This window comes from Bactrocera oleae, chromosome 6, assembly GCF_042242935.1.
Source record: "Bactrocera oleae isolate idBacOlea1 chromosome 6, idBacOlea1, whole genome shotgun sequence".
Taxonomy (NCBI): Eukaryota; Metazoa; Arthropoda; class Insecta; order Diptera; family Tephritidae; genus Bactrocera; species Bactrocera oleae.
The window spans coordinates 43,722,993-43,746,505 of NC_091540.1; the positions used below are offsets into that span (position 1 = coordinate 43,722,993).

General features: G+C 31.7%; 1 protein-coding gene across 16 annotated transcripts in view; it reads right to left on the minus strand.

Moving 5' to 3' along the window:
* Positions 1-23,513, minus strand: part of Mp (collagen XV/XVIII-type protein multiplexin) — a 416,774-nt gene that overhangs the window by 121,717 nt on the left and 271,544 nt on the right. For 14 of the 16 annotated variants that reach the window (XM_070110958.1, XM_036372454.2, XM_036372457.2 and 11 more), the window contains exons 8-11: positions 21,239-21,289; positions 21,036-21,083; positions 9,834-9,894; positions 6,756-6,913 (exon numbers count right to left, since the gene is read on the minus strand). In XM_070110958.1, the coding sequence (XP_069967059.1) occupies positions 6,756-6,913; positions 9,834-9,894; positions 21,036-21,083; positions 21,239-21,289 (318 nt within the window). The remainder of the gene's footprint in view (positions 1-6,755; positions 6,914-9,833; positions 9,895-21,035; positions 21,084-21,238; positions 21,290-23,513) is intronic. The other 2 variants (XM_036372464.2, XM_036372470.2) reach the window with 1 other exon arrangement.

Here is a 23,513-nt window from a genome sequence, read left to right on the forward strand (position 1 = left end):
ATTTACTATGGATAAAACTCTTAATTCGGACCTTTACTGCCAGGAATTGGGCCATCTGAAAGAAGCCATCGCCCACAAGCGTTAGTTTTGGCCAATGGGAGAGGAATTGTGTTCCATTTGGACAAGCCAGGTCACATACGTCGATAGTGACTCGCCAGGAGTTACGGGTGCTTGGTTCTTATGCATCCACTTTATTGTCCAGACCTGACACCAAGTGATTATTACATATTCCTGACTATGGCAAATGATTTTGCTTTGTGAAAATCGACTGTCGCAATTTTTGCCAATAGTAATGAGGGTTTCTATCTGAGTGGTATTATTAAATTACCTTTAAAATGGCAACAGCTACCGAAATGCGGTACACATTTGACCTACATCGGATGATTCTAACTGTGAGACATAAATCCTTCAATTTAATGCAGAAATACTGGGTTTATTTTAGCTTTTTATATGCGTATATTGTATTGTATATAGAACAAATTTTATTACACACTCACTATCAACTTCGCAAGAGCACTTAAATGCATATACAAGTAGGAATATTTATGTGTATACACTTATACATATATATGTTTGTATATAAGTACAATACAACGGCGCAGCATTTGTCATTTGCACATAAATTATAGGCAACTTCAATGGAATAAACGATGCCACATTTCCGCTGTTCTCATGCCGTTTGCCACGTTACCGTTATCTATGAACTACCATCCAACACTGCCATCGTTCATTTGTAGCATGCCACATGCCGCTTGCATCGTTTGCCGCTGCTGTCATCCTATGCGCCAATTCGCTTCTAAATGATGCCATATTGTATGCAAACGCTTCAATTTCCATAATTGCCTCAAAATTATAGAACGTATGGCGGCTCACGACAACAACAGCAACAACAACAACAATGACAATAATAGTAACCAGCACTTCAATTCCACATAGTGTGGTGTGTTCTGCACTAAAACAGCTTTTCCATAAATTGCGAATACTCATTTACAACTCACAATACGAAAATGCGTGCGGCAAAAGAGCATTACATATGGGCATACACATATACATATGCTGTAGAATGTGCGAGCTATATATACATAAATGTATGCGTCTGCGAGTTTAATGTGGAAGCTTGTGATGGCCAAGCACGCACTGGCTAGGGCTATAAGCTATCTAATGCCAAGCGCCGGCCAAAAATTCTGCAAAAGCAATAACAACAATCAGCAATATTCGGCACCGTTGCATAATGGAAAAAGAAATGGTATGTATATTTCGCTGTGCGTAGGTTATTGCATTCAGTGGTATATACATATATGTATAGTTGCATTTACACCAATAAATTTACTGACTCTTGTGTGTGTGGCATTCCATTTTGCCGCTAAAGTTGAGCACGTTGCAACAGCTCATGCCGCACGCAAAAGACTTCAATGTAATTCTGCGTTGAGCTCAAAAGCGCTCATCAGGCTTTGCGAAATTCATTCATTTCATGCGTCATTCATTCGGAAATATTCGTTTCTAAATATATGAACTTTGTGCCAATAAATTAGAAATATATATTAGTCTAGATATTTCCAATAAATACGTGCAAAATTCATTTCATATATGAATCGCACTTTCCATTGCATTAAACTTGTTTACAAATATATTTTGCATTGCAATATTATTTTGCTAATGTACGAATGTGTTGGAGAATCAGCAAAAATCGATGTGTTTAGGTACTTGCATATAAATATTTATTAAATATTTATAGTATATATATACATATTTTTGCTGAAACTCAATTCAAGTCATTTTGAATTCGATTGCATTTTTGACAGTTTTTGGTTGGTTTGTAATCTTTTATAGACTTATATTTTTACAGACTTACATATATATAATGAAATTTACTTGTTTATGTTTACACAAATTTCGAAATAAAATTTTCGCAAAAATCAACAAAATTGTTAAATAATTTTTTTTACTGCATGATTGTACATATTACTCATCGAAACCGGCTGGTGTGAACCATAATATTAGTATGGCAATCAAAAAGTCAACTGATCAAAATTAAAGTGGATAGCGATTGAAAGCAAATATGGTTTTCAACTATTTTTGAAACTCTGTTCAGACTTCTGAGCAATTACAGATTGGTTTATGCTTCTTGTCAGATGCAAAAATTTAAGAAATGCGATTGTTAAAATTCGGTAATCAGATATAATATCTTGCCTGAGCTGAGTAAGAGTAGACGTAGCTGTCTCCTTTAAAAACCAGCTAAAAACAACCTGAAATAATTACCTCGTAAACACATTTAATGAACAATATATTAAATATAAGTATACAAACCGGGTGGGGTATCTTCTATACCGGAATAGAAGGATTGACTAATTTAAAAACTTATTAACTGATTGAAGCGACTAGAAATAGGTATATAGTATAGAAACCACTAGTCAGTACAACTGTAACGAAGTGATCATATATATATATATATCCAATCATGTCCAAAATGCAACCATTCAGACCGTTGCTTATACCAAAACCATACTGAAGAGATGACACGACATTTCTCAAAATGAATTAGACTAAACTGGTTCACCAACATACCGACAGAAGCGATGGCACACCCTATATATGGAATAGTTTGATATTTTCGAAGGAAAGAAATAATATTAGGTTTTCAGTATTTTAAAATGTCCGAAATCTCAAACTAGTAATTTTAATATTTAAAATTTTTATTTTTTTTTAAATTTATTCAAACTCAAAAATCTCAAACTAAAAATCTTTATGATCAGAAATTCTTCTTAGATTTATTAAATTGTTTCGATTCGAATTCATAACCAAGTTTATATACTCTCAACTATGAAATAGGTACTAATATATCGGCCATATATGAACAACCCTCTAGCCGAGTCAATATGTCAATATTGCTACAAATTCCAGACTGTAAATGTGTACATAGTGAAAGCAGCAACAACGATGATTCAGGCGTGCAAAGCGACAACGGAAATAAATACCTGATTTCCCTAGACGCCGACGTGTTAGTGCTGGCAGATTTGCGCCGTTTGTCACACGCTGCCTCCATCTTGCATTTATGACCGCTGGCATTTTGGGACAGCCATATTTGCTGTTGTTGTTTGTACAGTAAACGTGTTCTATTGGCATTCGAATTTACGTAGTTTATACGCGTTTGCACTTCCTGTTTGCCTTCAATTGCAGCGCTATGATTTCACTTGTGGCCAAGGGTGATAATGATGAGCTTTTGTTGTTGTATTCAACATAATTACTTATGACTGTTCTATGCATACATACATACCGTTTCGAAATATTTTTAGTGTTTAATATTTAATTGGATATAGTTTTAAAAAGTTTATTTCAAAATAGACGAGGTGTGTACTTTTAGAATGCCTCTGTGCTATGAATTGGCTGGTAAATTTTGCCTTGGGTTGTCCATTTTCTAACCAAATATATTGTATACAACATTAATTGAAAATTCTGCTCAAAATACCACATATCTAAAGGAACTAGTACATATAAACAGGAATACGGATATGATATTTCACACAGGGTTTGCTACATTTAATGTCGACGTTTGGACTTTTATGCCTGTAACACCCTCCTGTCCGTATATACGCGAACTAGTCCCTCAGTTTATGAGATATCCATCTTAAATTTTGCACATGTCATTTTCTCTCAAAAAGGAGCTAATTTGTTGTATGCGTCGATATCGGATCACTATAGGATATATCTGCTTTAGACACTAATCGATCAAACTCAAGTCCTTGTAAGGAAAAATTTTTTATTTGTCAAGATATCTTCACGAAATTTTTCGGAAAAATTGCTCAGATCAGACGACTATATCACATAGCTGCCATACAAAGAATCCAGTCCTTGTATGGAAAACTTTTTTATTTGAGTTGATATTTTCACGAAATTTGGCATGTATTATTTTCTAAGGCAACGCTAAAATCTCTAAAGATATTGTTCAAATCGAATCACTATACCACATACTGCCATACAAATTGATCGTTCAAAATCAAGTTTTTGTATTGAATCTTTCTTATTTGTAAAATATATGCTAGCTTTGGCAACCGATGTTAACGTTTTTGTTTATTAACAAGCTACCTCTCTCCACTTCTCATAACTTCCTGGAGCAACACTAACAGTAGACGATGATTTTGGCTCGATTGTTGCCGTTGAGCTCATCAATATTCCGAAGATTTACATCAGCAGTTGTTCTACTCTGCTCTGTTGAAATCAATAGCATTCGAGACCTTATTTTCTCATACGTGTATATACATATGGAGCAAACATCCATTTTTATCAATTCTTCTCGACTATTTTATTTTATTTGTAAAAATGTGGTCTCTAAGAAAAAAAGGAGCCAATTTCGAACGATGCAATAGGATTTCATGGATCATGATTAGATTCTCTGTTTCTCGAATATGGCGATTTTCTTTATCAAAAGCGCTAGGTATCGGTATCACAAAGACTAGTTCTCTAACTTAGCACTCCATGCATAAGAAAGAAGCAAAGCAAAACTAAATAAAAATATGTTTCACGAGTTAACTCATGCCTGTGGGAAATTACATTTTTTTCGTATTTTCAGTTTTTTTTTTTTTTGCCAGTTGTCTAGTCGTCTCTCCACAAAACTCTCGTTCCAACAAATAACAAATAGCCGTTTTTGCTCATTTGGTTTACCACTTATTAACACCAAAACAATATAAATCCATGTGAGTGCACAGCGCACACCTGCTAATAATATCTATAACCTGTCTGCGTGGGATAACCGTACATTTGTTGTTTGTTTGCCAGCGCTTCCGTTAGCAATGCAACAAATTAAAGCCGCTCAACAATCGCGTTAATACCGCTAAGTAGACAATTATCGGTTTTTCCATTTACACACCGCCACACACACAGACACACACATAAACACATGTACAACTGCATGTAAACATTCATAATGCTGCAATCGTAAATAAATAGGTAAGCCAGCGGATTTTAGTCACGAACACACACACACACATGCACACAGCTTAGACCGTTCATCGAAGCAGACTAGATTTAGTGTGGCATTTGCAGTTAATTTGCGTTTACTTCGTTTGCATTTATAAGTGCATCATTTACACAGCCACTAACACATTCGCATGCATATTGATCACGTGTATAGGTGGTGCCGTGATATATGTTGGTGTGCATTAGCAAATCAATTGGCAGCTGATAATAGGCAACTCACCATAATCATTGCATTTATACATACATATGCTCAATATTGCTGTCGCTGGCGCTTAATAGCTTAACACTGTTGTTGCAAAGTTGGCTTACGAGCACTATGTATATATGTATGTGTGTGCGTGTGGTTCTCTAAAATCTGGCTGTAGCTTGTGCTTGAGCGGGTGAAGCTTTTGTTCGTGCATTGGCAATTGTGTTTATTATGCACTAATTATTGCACAATTACTTGTAGCAGCTGATAATTGCGGAATTTATGTGAAATTTGTGATCAATGTTTATTAACGTAGGCAAAGAGTAAATCGTTGGCAGATAAGCGCATGTACGTGTATAGAGTTAGCACATACAAAATATGTGTATAAGCACAGACACCCATATGTACATATGTATATAAGCTTACACAGTTGCAGCAGGTAACCAGCTTAAACGTCAACTAAGTGCATAATAACGGATTTATACTGTTATTGGTGATTGATCAGCCGACTGCTTTGTGGGTTAATGACAGGAGGTGTGCGGAAAGGTATTTGATTACCGAAGGAAAATCCAATTAGGTAATTGGAAGAACAACTTGAGATTTGTCAATGATTATAATTTAATTATCTGAACAATTTAGTAATAATGTGAACTAAAACTTTAAAGGGCACATTTAGTGTGAAGACCTACAAAAAAGCGAATTTTGGAAATTAAACAAAAATTTACGGTATAAATTTTTTTTTTTTAATGCAAGGGTATATTTACAAATATTTTACGAATACACGATGAGATTTTTGAAAATTAAATAACTTTCAAGTTACAGGCTAAACAATAAAGATCCTCCATTGCTGCAATAAGGCCCTCTCTGTGTTTGAAAAAACCAAAAGTTCACAAAATTGCGGCGTTTTAAAAACAAATTTTGAATTTAAACAAAATTTTGGACTTTTCTTGTTTGCTTAAATTCGGTTTTTGATCGGATTAAAAAACTGGTAGGTCATTGTATGAAGAACAATATACAGATCCTGCGGAAAATTCATAGTGAGCGGCGACAAACGCCGAGTAATCGAACAAGCAAAATTAAAAAATTGATATAGTTGAATGAACTGATTTAACTGAGCGTCTACACTTTAGAAGGATATAGTTCAAAGATTAGTTGAGATATCGATTTAGAAGTTTATTATGTTTTTAAGGTATACCCTATCATTATTTTTTAAATTTCTCAATAAGTGTGCGCCCTAAAATATAATAAATAAAAGTATTAAAAAATAAGTTTTCTAAATTATAAAAGAAATTCTTTCATGTAAAAATGTATATTTATTTCCGACAGACCATTCTCATTAACAAAAGCTATTATTCGACATTTCCTCCACTGGGAAACGAGTCCAGCATCCACTTAGCGGCGATAATAGATACAGCAAACTTGTTTTCTACAACAGTGTTGAATATTCGATTGATTTCGAATAATTGCTTAATGCTTACATGCTAATACATATATATTGTATTATATATTATATACTTTTAAGAAAAATTCTAATCGCTTTCCATATTCTTCTGAATAAAAATTAACTTAAATTTACACACTAATGGCTACTTACCGCATCGGCGCCGGTGGGAAAATCAACGAAGGGCGGAAAAGTTGCCGATTCACCTTTAGGGCCTGGCGGCCCCGGTGGTCCCGGTGGACCACGTATACTATCACCGGGTGGTCCTTTTGGGCCACGTTCACCTTTTTCACCTTTTGGTGTGCGATAGGCTGCAATAAAGAAGGCAAACATGTAAAATATGTATAATACATTGTGGGAATCACTAGAGCTACACTGCGTATACGCAACCTATTGCATATAATTCATAAATTAAACAAGTGTGCCCATTTTAGTCTATTTTAATTGCGATTCGTGCGGAAAGCCAAACTGAATTGATTAAAGTCCTAAGAATATTCATGGAAAAATTATTATAAAAAAATTTAGACACCAGGTTCAACGTATAACAATGTATATTGAGCATTATCCGACATTTTACAACAGCCAGCATAAGATTTTCTGTTTTTACTCTATAGAAAATATATTACCGTTTTTTTTTCTTGATTTCCTCTCTTGTTTCTTTTTTTCTCGATTTTGCATAAAAAATGTAAATTTGTACGGAGCGAAATTTTGTTACTCTTTACCACTGCCTCTCATTGCTTCCCGCTGCATTTATGTGTATGCAAATGCACTACACACACATTGATGCATATTTGTTGGCGGTAGATATTAACTTGTATGTGCACATACAATGTAACTTGTGTGTCATGCATTAGCTCTCGTTGAAATGTAAATTTGTGAAAAACGCAATAACAAGCAATTTATGTCATGTGTGGCTTGTTACACTTTATACACGAATTCATTTGCTATTCTATACACTTGGCGCATACAGATATGTAGATATGTGTGAAATTTACATAAATATGCAGGTTGGTTTAAAAAATTTTGCATTTTTTCCACAACCATCCTTCGGGTGCTATAAAGCTCAGAGCGCACATTCACTTTTATCTACTTGTGCATACCGCGTCGTACATATTAATATTAGCGATGTGGATGTGTGGCAATGAGAAAAAGCGCCAGTATGTATGCTGCAGATATTGTTTGCATTTTCGCAAAATTTATTTATGTGCAAAAATATATGTACTTATTTGCAAATCCATTTTAGTGGCGAATGTTTTTGCGTTTACTTCATTTTCATGAAATGATTTTACAATATTTTGGATTGCACTATTTAATTTGTTTAGTACGCTGTAAATAGCAGGCAAGCGCAAACATGCAATGTGTTTGTGCGAAAAACGCTTCTCAAGAGTCAACAGTTCGCTAGAGTTCAGTGTTGCACTCAAATCGCAGCGTTCAAGTGTCTGCGCAAATTTTGATAAACTATTGAATTTATGCTCAGGCAGAGTGTTTGTATTGACACGTTAAAACTGCGTTAGTTGATTTTTGTGATTTAACTCTTTTTTATTTTACTATTTATTTCGCTAAAAACTGTAATTGATTACACTCAAAAACTCTCTGATAAAAGTAAAGCCATTAAAAGCTGCCAAATTAATATTTAAGTTTCTGTAACTGTGTTTTAACGTTTATGATCGTAGAAATCGAATACCAAGGTATAAAATATGTCAAATTTGCAAAACCATGCCTTAAACATTTTTAATCCTATTAGCAATCTATTCTTCTTATCACTTTATCATCATTCTAGCCTTGCTTTTGTACTAAAATGTGAATATATAACTACAATACATCTTACCTCTGTTAAAGGTAGAACGGTAGGTAGGAAGGGTGGGGGGGTCTGAGGACGCATCTAAGTCTTTAGGAGGTCCATTATAAAACCACCGGAACTAAAATCCTCTTACTCTATTATGTCCTTTCTGAACCACCCTTTACTTTTGATTTATCGCATCAATTCAAGTGTGCAGCTTCCGAGACATCGCCCAGAAACTCGTGACTAATAGTTGCTATTCTGTTCTTATACAAAGACGTTCATTCGCATTAAAGATGTTCTACAGTCTCTTATTCTTCAACCTCTTGGCAGCTCATACAATAATCGTTGTATTCTATCTCCAGTCTGCTGGTATGTCTGCCAATTAGACTGTGACCTGTTGGTATTCTTACTCGACTTCTTATGTCATTTCTTCTATATTTGAATAGTATAAATGTGCTGTATATATTCTATTAATGCTTTCTTTGTCCGCTTGTTGAACAAGTTGTTGAGTCCACCGAGACTCAGTTATTTCTATACATGTTTGTCGATATAATATCGACTTTATTCCTTATATACCATATTGTTGATGGTATGTAAGGTACCTTAATTAAACTTTTCACTCTTTTTCTGTTAATAATATATAGAATGCTAAAACTAGGTGAAATTGCCTCAAAACTACACCTTACTCTCTCATATACCTAATAAAAAATTTCGAACTTCCGGTTGGCATTATACCGTATATATCGGTGAATATGTAAGATATCTTAGCTTAATCACCTGATCGTATAATATTGGATATACTTTAGTTTAATGGCAAAAATATGTGAAATTTTATTATAGTACATAAAATAATTTCCGTTATTCTAACAAACCTTATTATGTCAATGGTTTATTGAATGGAATTGAATGCTTTAGCCGCTCCGGTTAAGTTTATGTTAAGTACATCTCATTTGAGAATGATTTTAATATAATGTTAGCGGACGGAAAGTAATATATAGTTTTAAAACTAATTGAATCTACGACCTATAAAATAACTTTATAAAATAATATATTTGATCGTAGTTCAATCATGATTTCGTCGAATAATGAATCTTGAATTCTTTCGCAACATTTTTTGATATGAAATTTTTCCAATACCTAAAGCAATTTGCAGGAGCATAAAATGATCGGTTACACTCGAACTTAGCCCTTCTTTACTTCTAAAAGTTATTCTTTATAATTTCTATTACGGATTACGGTCATAAATATATTTTTGTTTGTATAATATAAATATACGTGGCTCACTGAATTAAACGACTATCTATTAATGTGGCCTAATTTGAATTCAGTTTGACCTTAATTTATTATTAAAACTATTTGTCAAATAATTTTTTTTATTTTATGTAGATATTTTACTATAATAAAAGCTTTAAAAATTTCAAAGTCCTCTTTTAAAGTGCGCTACTTACGTCTTTCGTGCGGATAAGGAGGTGGTGTCTGTGATGGAAATCCACTGGCATCGTCCGTCGCCTGGAAATTTAAAAGTAAATACAATTTGTTATTAATATATATACTTTCACACATGCATATATGCATTATTTTATTACGAAAATTATTGAATGTTCCAAAATATATGCTTAACTTTGATAAATTTTCTTTCTTTAATTTTTTTTACTACTTAATGACGTCTGCAGGAAATCAGCTCTCTCAATGGTGACGAGAATTGATTTAAAGCAATATAAATGAAAAAGAAGGTTGCTTAAGAGATTATGCTTATTTTCATTATTATATAATATAAGATATACTATTTCAAATTTACTTAAAAACAATTTATATTAAAATGGGAATTAGCGGAACTTTCGTTATACTTAAAATATCTTAATGCTATTTATTTTAATTTGAACAAGTTTTGAATTTAAAAATATTATGTTATAAACTGCTTAAAATATATATATATATAAATACGTAGATGTACATAATGCCATTAAAGATTCAAGTAATTGTACTGATTATCAATTGCTAGTAAATTAATGCGGGAATTTTTAAATACAATGAATAAACTCAATACGTCTCGTATGCCAGTTGTATACAAAAATCAATCATTTCGAGCAGTACAAGTATATACACACTCACATGCATTATTGGAATGAAAAAAAGCCCCATTGTAGAGCGGAAGAATGCCGCCGCCAGCATTAGTAACTGATTTTTCAACGCCACATTCTTAAATATGAGCTTGTTTGTATATACCCATACAACTACAAACAATGTATGTTTTATGTGCATACATATATACGTATAAATTGACAATGCATTTTATGCTCGGCAGCACAATGCAAAATGTGACACATTTTTCATACCTCTTCATTTTTATTTTATTTCGGTTTTCACTGCTTCTTTTATTATTGCTTGCTCCCAACGTTTGTATTTTGTTGTCGTTTGTATGCTACTCCAATGCACAATGAAAATTTATTTGCAACTTATCAATATGTTACGAGCAAATAAAAATTCCAGAGCCAACATTGGTAAGAATACACACACATTATACATATACACACATAAACACATACAAACATTGTTTTCCGCGCTTAACGCCCCAAACATTCCAATCACCCGACCGCACCGTCACCACACTTTGTGTATTTGATTGGAGCTGCGTATTTATGTATGTATGTGTGTGGAAATATGCGACCGCAGCTGTGACATTTCCAATCAGACTGTGGGTGTGTACGAGTAAATGTGTATGTGTGTGTGTGATGTGTGTAGGGGTTTTGCAAATGAACAGAAAAGTGTGCAAAAAGGGAAACATAAGGAAATATGGCAAATAGCAGTCAAAGCAAGAGCAAGTGCAATAATAACATGTAAAATCGTAGCATGAAAATGGCTCGCAGCGCTGTAACGTTTACTATGTACCATATAAGCCATAAATAAAAAAATAAAAAAACAACATAATACAACACAGTGCAACATTTTTATTTATTGCAATTTGTTGGAAACAATGAGTTGTTGAGTTATGACATGAGAAATGTTCAATGCATATGCATTGGTGAACTGTTATTACACTTAGTATACCATATGTGTGTAGGTGTGTCGATGTTTCACTGTGCATGTGTATTTGTTTGGCTTTACTATTTGTTGCTTTTCGTTTGCTTCTTTCTGTTGAGTTTAATACAAAGTGGGTGCTCACAATAATGGCAGAGTTGCTGTATGTAACATTTTGCATGTGAATGTGTGGGTATAAATCGTTGTAGCTTCAATGTTGCAATACCTTATGGTGGCAATCGAGTTAGTGGAATAGTAATGAGAATCGGTCTAACTCACCTAACTTTTATTGTGATCAAAATTGCTCTGCTATAAGTGATTTAATGTTTATTAATTCCTAAGTATAATACGAGTATGAAAATGTGTTATCAGCAGTATTATTTTGCTGTGAAAAGTAAACTTAGTCATGAAATCCAGTTGCTTATTTCTGGAGCTTAAGTTAACAATTTGATGAATTTATTGAGATACATTTTTTGTTGTTTATATTTTTAATGTCGTAATTTTTTGTGAGAGAAAAAAACTATTCTCCTGTATAGACCAAGGTCAATAATTTTTAAAGCGACCCATTTATAAAGAAAGAAAATATAATAAAAATCAAAAATCCCGTTCTGAGGTCAGCAAAAGCAAGGTGGTGGGATGATTAAATTTTGAAGGGTTAAAAATGGTTTATCTCGGTTGTCGGCAAAACTAAAAGTTCTATGGGAAAAAGTTCAATAGTAAAGTTTTAGGTAATAAACAGATCTGCAACTTTTGTTATTATACCTTTTTAAAACAATATCAAAATATATGTGAAAAATTCAAATAACTAAGTTTTTAATTTTTTCTTTATACAAAACATTGTTTTCTTTCTCGAAATTTAGAGAGGATTAACATCTTTATATTCCAAACACATACTGTTACTTTTTTGATTCAGAATATTTTTATAATTTCACTTTTGTTTTGCCTAAATATCGGAAAAGAACCCTAATTTTCATTCGAAACTACTCAAGTCAAAATGTCTGTTTTATTTTTAAGTCGGTAAGCTTGTATTTTGTTGAAAACTCTACAGTCTGATGGTATAAAAAATATATATATTACTATGGTAAGTTTTGTCAGAATATGCAAACGAAGACCCCACTAAACGACTCAAAGCAGGCTTTTTTTTATATCTGCTACCATAAAATTTCAGTAAAAAAGTTTAGTTAGTAATGATGGTAGTTGTTGTTGAGTGGGCTTATTAGGTAAACATGTTGGGAAATACTGTCTTAAGCCTGCTCTAATAAAGTATTATATTCGATTGAAATGAAATTGGCTTCTTTTGAACTTATATAAATAATTTATGCAAGAAAATATTAAGTTTCTTCAAATCCTATACTTAGTACACTACAAGTCAATACCTAAACCAAAGATTCAACGCTATGGTTGATAAAACTTTGCTTAAAAGTTCTTCATATTATGTCATGTCAAAAGCGAGTATTCTAAGTTTTAATCAAGGATTGTGGAATAATAATCACAAGTGAGTATTTAATCCGAAATCTAACCCTGAGCACCTTCACCACCGAAAGCTTTAACGAAACTGGAAAATATTTGTTGCTATTTTTTTCGCAAACTAGTTTGCTTCTGTATATTACGAATTAGCACACTGATGAACTCAAGTATTTTAATAACCAAAATGATTCGGAACTTAAAGCAATCAATGTGTTCATAACGTTTACTTTCAAATTACGTGAGTTCACGAAGTCAAAGTTTTGCTTTCCACATCCAAATGCAAATAGTGATTTTTTAACATATTTCTTTTCATTCGTAAGATTTAGATGCTCGCTTTAATGCTCTCCCCGACTTACATACACATTAGCATTCTATTTGCTAATTGCATTACTGTTTTGAATTCAATACGCATGCACACATTCACAGAACCCAGCTGATATACACAGCAATCCAGTTATTCAAATAAAAGTTCGAAATATTTTAATTTCTTTGGAACAAAGTGGCACAATAGTTAATTTTCATATTCATATTCAGCTTTCGTGTTTATTTTGAAAAATTTTGTATTTGCATTTGCTTTTGTTTATTATTTCCTTATCATAGGCATACAAATACATACAAGTACGTGCATAATATACTTGTATTATATACATAGTTGTGTATTTGTATGGTCAAAACTGTTTACGGACTAACGAAATTTTGCATATTAAATATGGTAAAATTCGATTTGATTTGAGTTTGCATAGAAAGAGAAAATCAATTAAATATATTTAAAGTCTTCTATGTTGTTTTGGTTTCAATTTACATTTGTGTTTTGAATGCAATGCAAAGCAACAGGCTGTATTTTGCAAAAGTAACTATTTCTGCTGAATCAAAATTGTATTTCTAATTTATTGTAATAAACTTTTGTTGGCAAAGCCAACGCAATTGGAGTCACCAACGACTACAAAGTAAAGAAAAGTCTGGTATTGAGAGATATATTTAGTTTATACTAATTCAAATGAAATACTTGAATATCTGCAGTGGAGTGTCTATATAGGTATATATATAAAGGAATGCTTATCTCTATGTCTTTTATACAGTTCTAAACTATGGATTTGCAGTTGCTGCGCATGAACCAAAGAAGGTTACCGAGTATGTACAACCAATTTTTGACAGATGGCGCTACTGCCATTCCAATATAAATTGTGAAACTCATGTCCGGCTCACATTGAACAGACAATGGTTATGGCCAAATGGTCTTAAAGAGACTCAATCCAAAAACTTATATAAAAACTGCCACGAGCGAAATATTGTTGAATGTATGAATACACTGTAGTTGCGACGAGCGAAAATTCGTGGCTATGAAATTATCTTATTATTGACAGTGTTTTTTTTTTTTTTTGTTTTGCAATGTGGTAATATTTTAATAGCCTGTTTGCTTTCTTCTTTTTCACTCAACTTCCACTAGAACTTATTCAGTGCAATTTTGTGTTTCGAAATGAACAAAATCAATAAAATTACAAAAAATTAATTGAATATTTGTCTAATCCTACAAATTATTTAGTTGGTGACGCAGCAATGCGCGCAAGGTACAGCTAGTGTGAAATAACATTTCCAAAAATATGGGCGATTTTAAATCATTGTTGGTACTTAAATAAAACTTTACTGATATTAAGAGGTAACTATGATTTTAAGCTTTATTGCTCGAGAAATCTATTATAAAAACACGACCTCACTACTAAAAAGATTATAATATTATTTATCACTTCTTTGATACCTCATATTTAAATTCTGTTACTTCACCTTTCCCAGTATATTAGTTAACATTTCAAATTCGTTGTATGGCGTAGAAGCGATATCCAAAATGCCAATCATGACAAACTTCAAAAATCTATAAAAATTGTCGAAAAAATTTAAATTTTCGTTCATTATGGTGTATGACTTTGCTAAAATATACCTGAATGTAGACAATGTTCCAGCATTTATCACTATGAAATATTTTTTATATATCATGTTCGCTTTGCATACCACGATACTTTGATATTCTACATTCTCTAATTTAAACTCCCAAAGCGAGATAATTAACCAATTGTTCAAAATCATATATATTCTCAATTGACTTCGAAAATTGTTTAAATTGCTATAGGAGAAAAGTATTTTTGTATTGGAAGTTCTTCTGAGTGAAGTAGAACAGCGTATGACGCTAATTTGATGGTCTGTTGTAAGATTAAAATAATCAAAATTTACCATATCTGTTGTATATATAGGCTGATTATTTTTCAAATCCAGTTAGAATTTTTTAAACGAAAGCTCGATTAAGAGTTTTTATAATAGTAAGTCTTCAAAACTTTAATTTTCGCTCAACAACAGTTTATCTGAAAAGTTTGTATAATACCAAACACCACAAAAATGTTTAAATAAAACTGAATTTTGTTTAATTTTAAAGTTTGAAGAAGCACTTTATTTTAAAAGGGCTTAATATTCTTTATTGAAATGCATTTGAATAATTTTACAACAGCAGCCAACAATTAAATATAATGTTCAAATTTTTTTTTTTTTGTAACAAAAGAAAATAAAATTAATACATACGTATGTATATACGATTACAAGTGTATATGGACGTGTGTACGCGTGCAATGGTCACTGCTGCTATTATAAAAGAATCTGTGGCCGTCGATAAATTGATTCTCGTTATACGCCTCAATACCTTTCCTTTGTGTAAATGTCATTAACAGACAACTGAACATATGAAGTCATTTTATTGGTGAACACAACAACAAGAATTTGTTCGCAAGCTACGCCGCAACAAATGACAATTCTCATACTATATTTACTATGTTATATACATATGTATATTTGACTATATATTTACTTTCAGCACATATGTTGCTTGAGTGGGTCATACTCAAGTCACCATTTGCCAACTCACGTTGTTTAAATGGATATGTTTGCATTTGTACACGTGTGCGCCTAGGCATAATGGCTATCACAGCAAGTAGATCAGAGAAAAGTTGCCTGAAAATATGGACAGCATATGGCACACTTATGTATGTATGTATGTGCATACACTGTTATTGACATTATTGTAACCTTTGCCCTGTTCATTGTATGCTATTGTGCGGCTATTGACAACTTATTTAGTTTTCTGCCAAGACTAGACTTTCTCATTGTAGACAAGTGAAGCAGCAGGTGCTCATGGGCAGACTTATGCAAGTTAATGTGAAAATACACATATTAATTTTTGAATTGGTAACTTTTTGTATGTGTATTGGTTATTGCTTCTTAGATTAAAAACATGCTTGATTTACTTTTTTGATTTTTTGTAGAATTTTTCTCTTTAAGTAAACTTCGCTTTTAAAGAATAACACGCTTAAAGGCACTTTAGAATATTCAAGCACAAAGTGAAATGTTTATAAGTTTCAGCATTCAAGCTTTAGCTGGCGAGCATTGTACAGGCACATACTTATATATACACATATACGGTTGCATATATTACTTAGTATTCTCGCTAACATAAAAGCACGCTCAGCATCACTGTAATTTGAGTAGACGCTAAATATTCAGTTATACATTCTATGTATATATGCATGTAATTGTCTGTTCTTTATCTGCTTAGCAGGTTCTAACTTCAACATATGATACTCTGCTGAGAAATCAACGTTTCGAAACACTTTTTATGCGTGTGCGTGTCATCACTCCGAAACTAATTCTTTGGAAAAGTGATAGAAATTGCTAGGATTTGTGTCTTTTTCGACATACATATTTACACACATCCATATACATATATGAATATTTACTGTCTTTGCTGTCGAAAAAGTTTGCTTGCAAATCGACGCTTATTAGTTTGGGAATTAGTGTCAGTTTGGTCTGCTCTTGGTGACTTTGGAAGGCCGGAATATTTATTAAGCTACTTAATCGCACATTTAAGAAGTTTCGAAATGTTGAAAGTGTTTTATTTCAATTATTCAATGTGCTGGAATTTGCAAATTATTTTGGCTTACTTGCCGATAAGTTGTATTCAAGTTGCAATTTGTACGTCAACTGAGAGGAAGATTTTAGGGCAATGTATAACAAAAGATAATTCTTGGTGAAAAGTTGTCGGGCTGTTTATTAGAAACACTCATAAAAGATAGCCAAAATAATTTAATTATAAAATACTCTTCAATATTTACTCACATATTACTTCGACATATGAGCATTTATGCTCCTGTAATATTTCTAAACTTTTACTGACCTTTGTGTTGTTCTACATAAGCGTGTAATTATTCTCCTATCTCTACTTAAGGGGAATGTTATGTGTACCAAAGCGGATAGTTTCGATGATTCTTATTTGCAAATGCATAAATTATGGCGAAAACTCCACGTGCCTTACTGTCCGGCTACAGGCAGTTAAGTAAGAAACCACAAGCATTTACAAACAAGTATTTTACCGAGCTTCTACACTCATACATATATACTCATCAAGGCATACAAGCATTTGTACCCGGTCAGGCAACTTAAATGTAGCTAAAAAAAGATCACTTTACCACTTGAATTATCTGAAAAAATAGTATATACAAGTATGTATATATATACTCATAATTTGTGATAAATTTGTTAAAATTTTTAATAAAAAGTTCAAAAATATACCACAGCTTCAATGAGAATTTTAAACATTACTAATGAAAATCAAATTGTTTATTAATGAGCTAAAATAATTTTTCGAAACTATATAATAGTTGAGCAAGACCATTATATATCATATGAGCTTGTTTAGAACTAATCTGAAACTGATATTTTTCTAACCAAATTCTGACAATTGACAACCAATAGTACAATAAAACATCAGAAAAGCATATTGGTGGTATGGAGGGAAACAACTTTGTCGTCTAGTTGCGTTTGTTGTTCATACTAGTTGTTAAAGTCTTCGGAGCCTTTTGCTTTCATTGCTGGGTATGCATGTCTACATAAAAGCATAAAATTACTTGTATGCGTTATTGACCAACGTGGTCAGTTATACACCCACTTCTTGGGCATTCTTCATTCTTTTTTATCTCTGACGCTCATGATGTTCAAAATGGGAAATCGAATAGGGGTTCATACGCAAACAAATACATACATACTCGTATATATATCTATTTACGTGCTGGAATGTGGTTATATGCGTATGTGAAAATTGTTTACCATTGAGACACGTTGTGGTCATAAGTCTATAAGTCGGTATTTAGTAGCTAATGTATAAATATATGTATATATGTATGTAAAAGCTTTGTTTTTGTAGTCGCTTTCATAATAGCATATACAAATGAATATGGTGTGTAACTAATATTCGTGTGGGAAAAAAGAAAGAATAAAATAATAGTAATTTATGAGTTTAGTTGACAAAACTCGTAGTTTTTAGTGAGAGTCGTGAGAAGAGAAGTAAATATAGTAACGGTCATTGGATATACATTTTGTAGGGATATCAAAATTTATTATTGCAAGGAAAAATAAGAAATTTGCTCCAAAGAAGAAGCAAAATGGGAATTTCCAGAAAAAAGAATGTAGCCAACCTGCTTCGACGTAAGTTGCTACGAATTTATGTGATCTTACATTCTCTGGAAAATAGACTCCGTCAAAGATTTTTATACCAGCACAGGTCAAAAAAATATTATATTGATTATATTTGGAAACGATTTTTTTAAATTTCAATTAGCGTATTACTAATATTTAACATTTTTTTAGCAACCAGATCCTGATTATCAATAAGTAAGCGTATGAAGCATCTTTAAGAAAGGTTTGCTTAGAATGTTGTTTGCTTTCTTTTTGCACAATACTGTATATATTGTACTTTTTGCATCCCCAGACATATACTGAGTTGTTATATATTGTACCTTAATATTCATGAAAAGTACTCGTTTAATATTACAAAATATTCACTGAACCCCATGTTAACCTTACAATTGTACTGGTAAGCCGCCCTCTAGGAACAGTTTGTTGAAATTAGGAAAGATAAGGAGCACAACTAGTGTAAAATTAAAAGAAAAATCGAGTTTTCAAGTAGTTTTTGAATTACAGCCTTCCAAAAAACACAAATGTAGCGAAGTCTATAATTTTTTTTAGGTATTTTCTATTTACAAGTAAATATAAAGTTCTCTATAAAATCACGTACCAGTTTTTTGTCTGTTGAAAATCATTTTTTACAGGCCAAAACGAGTAATATTTTGGATAAAATCAGACTATGCTTTAAAAACGGCCCCATTTTGTAAATTTTTGATCTTTCTCAACCTTAGGTCATTAAGTGTGGTTGATATCTTCTAGTAGATATTTTTTTTTACGTTCCATTCACGGAGAAGGCCGTGGATTTTTGGTTTAGTTTTACTGTATATTCTTGAAATATTGTAATTGATACAGTGTTTTGATGTTTAATTCCAAATGAAAATTTCTTTGTTTATTAATGATTAAGTATAGTCTTCAACGTTGCAGATACTATTATTTGGGCATCAAAACCCTTTACTTTTTAATTTGGAAAAAGTCTGGCGCTTAAAGCAACTGTTCTTTAGTTATACATAATAGCTAAATGCTTGAGAAATAATGAACAATTAACATTTACAAGTAATAAATAAAGAAACTCAAAATTGTGTTCTGTGCTTTTCAAAAACATTAGGAAAACGTCACAACATATTTCCTAGTTTATAAAAAATTAGTTTCATTTTTAAATATCTTACCTCAGACCCATCAAATTTCGGATTTTTTCTTAAATGTGCTTTTACTGTCGAACAAAATAAATATTTGCATAGAATTTCTAAATTTCTTACTCATTCATAGAGAAAAATCTTTATTCTTATCTAAATATATTGTATATTTACAGTTATGTACGTCCATCTCTACATGTACATTTGTACATTTAGACAATTTGTATGCGTAATATTGTCTAGATTGGAAAATCGTGATAAGCATGCAACATGGCATATGCGACTAGCCTAGCTGCTCTATGGCAGGTGGAATAACGCATATTTATTTCGTCCCTATGGGCTCACCTCACTTTTATACACGCATGTCTTACACACACATATGTTATGTGTGCAGATTTTTCAGTTTTTGCGAAATGTGACGCTTTAAAGGCACAAAGTCAAGCAACGAGAGAGATAAGAGCAAGTGGCATATTTCCGTAGAACATGCGTAGCAATTAGTTTGTAATTCAGAATTCGGCACAGTTGCACACCGTACTCATGCAGGTGACAGGCTGAAGTTCACAGAGTTGGCCAAAAAATGTCAGTTAACTTTTGTTGTGAGAGAGAATATAGATAGAATAGATTCAGATAATCAAAAATATTTTAAAATTTACTAGAATCGCATACTATATACATCGATTAGACTTGATACTCTAAATTTTGATTTTTGCAAATGGCATCTTCAGGGGCTGTCACCTGGTTTCAAATTTTTTGTCAAGAAAAAATAAAGCTCAAGAAAAGCCAAATTAATTGTATCAAAATGAGGAAGCTTAGGCAGCCTATAATTGAAAATATATTTGAAAAGGGATGTTTAAATATTTTCAGAAATTGAAAAGCTTAAGGTTGTAAATATTTGAGAATGTTGCCACCTATTCTTTAATTCTGCGGCAATGCTATTTATTAAATAAACCAATTTTTAAAATATGCGTAAAAAACTCAGAAAATTTAATAGAAATTATATGTAATTAAAATATGTTTCGGTAGGGTTGCCATTTTAACTCAATAGCTCTTGTCAATTGTTTAATAATATAAAAAATAAAAAAATTCAATAAATATATGAAGGCATAAAATAGAATCATGAAAGATTAAGCAGATTTAATCGAGTTTTTTGTGGCTGAAGCTTTAGGAATTTTATTTAAAAATTTTTGTTAAAGTCAATAGAAAATAGAAGTAGAAAGACAGACATCAAACTTAAAAGTATAAGCAATCACTTTATCTAAGATTTGTATTGAAATTAGGCATCAAATTAAACTGGTTTCTAAAGAATTTCTTTCTAAAATTTTTGCGACAGGTGTTTCCAGCTATTTGAATATATTAGGTCCAATAAAACAATCATTCCATCACTTAAGGAAACAATTAAAAATTATTTAAGAAATACGAAGAGGATATTCATAGAATTTCAGTTCATTTAAAAAATTTACATTTTTAATAAAATTAGTTTAAACAAAGAATAAAATATTATGATACACTAGCAGTGCACGTATATATACTCACATTCCAGAATGAGTCATCTAAAATGTCGTAATCATCGCTCGCACCTTCCTGGCATACAAAACAAATGTGGGAATTATGAAAGTAGAAGCGAAATAAACAAATAAAATTAAGAACTTAGCAAAAAATATTAATAAAAATATAAAAAAATAAAGCAAAATATAAAAATTTATAAATAAATAAATTACAAAAATCTAGCCACATACCATAAAACCGGAGCCACTCTCATCATCTAAGATTTCATTATAGCTGTCGTCCTATTGGAAAATTACAACAAAACAGGTAAATAAGTTTAATGAAAATAATAGAACAGAAAATATAAATTATAAAAATTGTAAGAAAACATTTTAAATAATATTTTATATATACATACTATTTTATAACTAAAAGCAATTAGTACGCTTTTAATACATAAACACTTAAGGAATAATTTCCTACTTTTAAAATAAACTAAACTTAAACATAATGAGAGGAAATAGAAAATGTCTATTTATAAAAATATTCTATAATTTTAATTGAAATAATAGCATAACAGTAGTCAAACTGAGCTGCGAATACACAACTTGCATCAGGTAACGTATACGCCCTGTACAACTAATAATAAACCCGGAATTTGATATTAGTTAACAAAATCTGAAAAAATGGTTTAATTTAAAACATTTCTAGAATTTTATGCGATTTTGGTGACCACAAATAGTATCTTACATCAACAAATGTTGCCGCAAAACCAACATAATAGTTCATTTAAAGGCACGCATACTCCAACATACCCTTTGTATGCACGCAGAAAGCCAAATCGCAACAAATTTGAACAATAAATTAGCAGTGGCCAGTGTATAGCTAATGATTAAACTGCTAACCGCAGAAAATGTAAGCATGCACAAGTATGTGTTTGTATTTGTGTGTGTGTGTGAATTGCGAGCTTATTAACTGTAATACAAACCTCTGTGAATCGCGGCATTTGCGGGCAACAAAACAAAATTAATGGATTATGTAAAATTAGCCAGAAAACGAAAAATTTATGTTAATTTAATTGCTTTTGCTAAATAATTATTAACTGTTTATATGCGGATTTGCGTATGTGTGTAAGTTCGTAGTTATTGCTGGTAAAACAATGGAAATATAATATTTTATTGAATTAGCGCATTTTGCGTGTGTCTGCGGGCGTCGAAATTATGGCTTATTCCAAATGGCATTTCATTAAATTAATTTGGAAATGTGTGAATTGCTTATAGATTAGCCCTTATACAAGCTCAGCCAGTTTTTTTTGGAGTAAAATATATTTTTTTTACAGTTAATTAACACAATTGAAAAACGAATTCGACCGACGCTACATCGCTTACATTGCGCGAATTAATGGAATATTTGCATTTCTGAAAAATCTTTTGGAATTTCAATATTCCGTAGTATTTTTTTTTGAAATTAATTTTGTTGAATTTTTTTTTTCGCTATTTTGTTTTTGGACCGCATATTTCTCCATAAATTTTCTAGTGGAGTGCGTTGCATGTTATAACCGCTCTTTATTGTAATCTACTGCTATAGTTGCCGGAGCGAAAATTTTAATTGCAAATTTATATTTGTTTATTGGCGTAATCAAGTAGCGGGAGTTTTTTAAAATAAATTATGCATGTAGATTTATGTACATTTAGATAATATTATTATAAAGTGTAAAGCGCTATAAAAATTACAGATTAAATTTTCCAATTTTTTTTTTAATTTCCATTTTTTTCTTGTATTTGTAAATTTAATGAAATAATGCTTTTTTGCATGTCCTACTGTTTTTCGTGTTACGCCCACATATAAATATACAATAATATATATAGTACATACTTTTAAACGGTAATGTAGTTTACGTTTATTTGTCCACAAACACCTTTCGAATGACAAACAGCAGCTTTATAACAAAATAAATTTAATATACATGTAGTGTTCTTCTTTTTTTTTTAAATTATCAACAGAAGCGAGCGGAAAAATAATACTCCACGGATAATTGCAGATGCTTACATGTGTTTGGTATATTAAGCAACAAAACAAAATTACAGAATATAAAAACGAATTTCGCAACATAAAACAAGGAATAGAGTAAAATATTTATTTGACACAGTTTTCATATGCACACACCCATAAGCGAATTAAAGTCATAAACATTAATGTGCGACGAGAAGAGGATACCCACTTGGAAAATTTCTGCGAAGAAGATATAACGAAAGTTAAACAAAATAAAATGTTTGGTAATTTTAATTCAACGTGTTATTTAAATAAGTCTGTGTTACACAATTTATGTGCTTTAACAATTTATAGACCCTCGTACCCAATTTTGGGGATTTTGGTATAACAAAGAAATTGTCATTTTAAACTGCGCTCGCAAACCGAATTGACATATAAAATGTTTCCTTCTTTGGTACAACCTTGTCTAGCGATTTTGACCATGAATCGAACAATGAGCATGCTGGAAATTTTGTGTTTTAAGTAGAATCACGC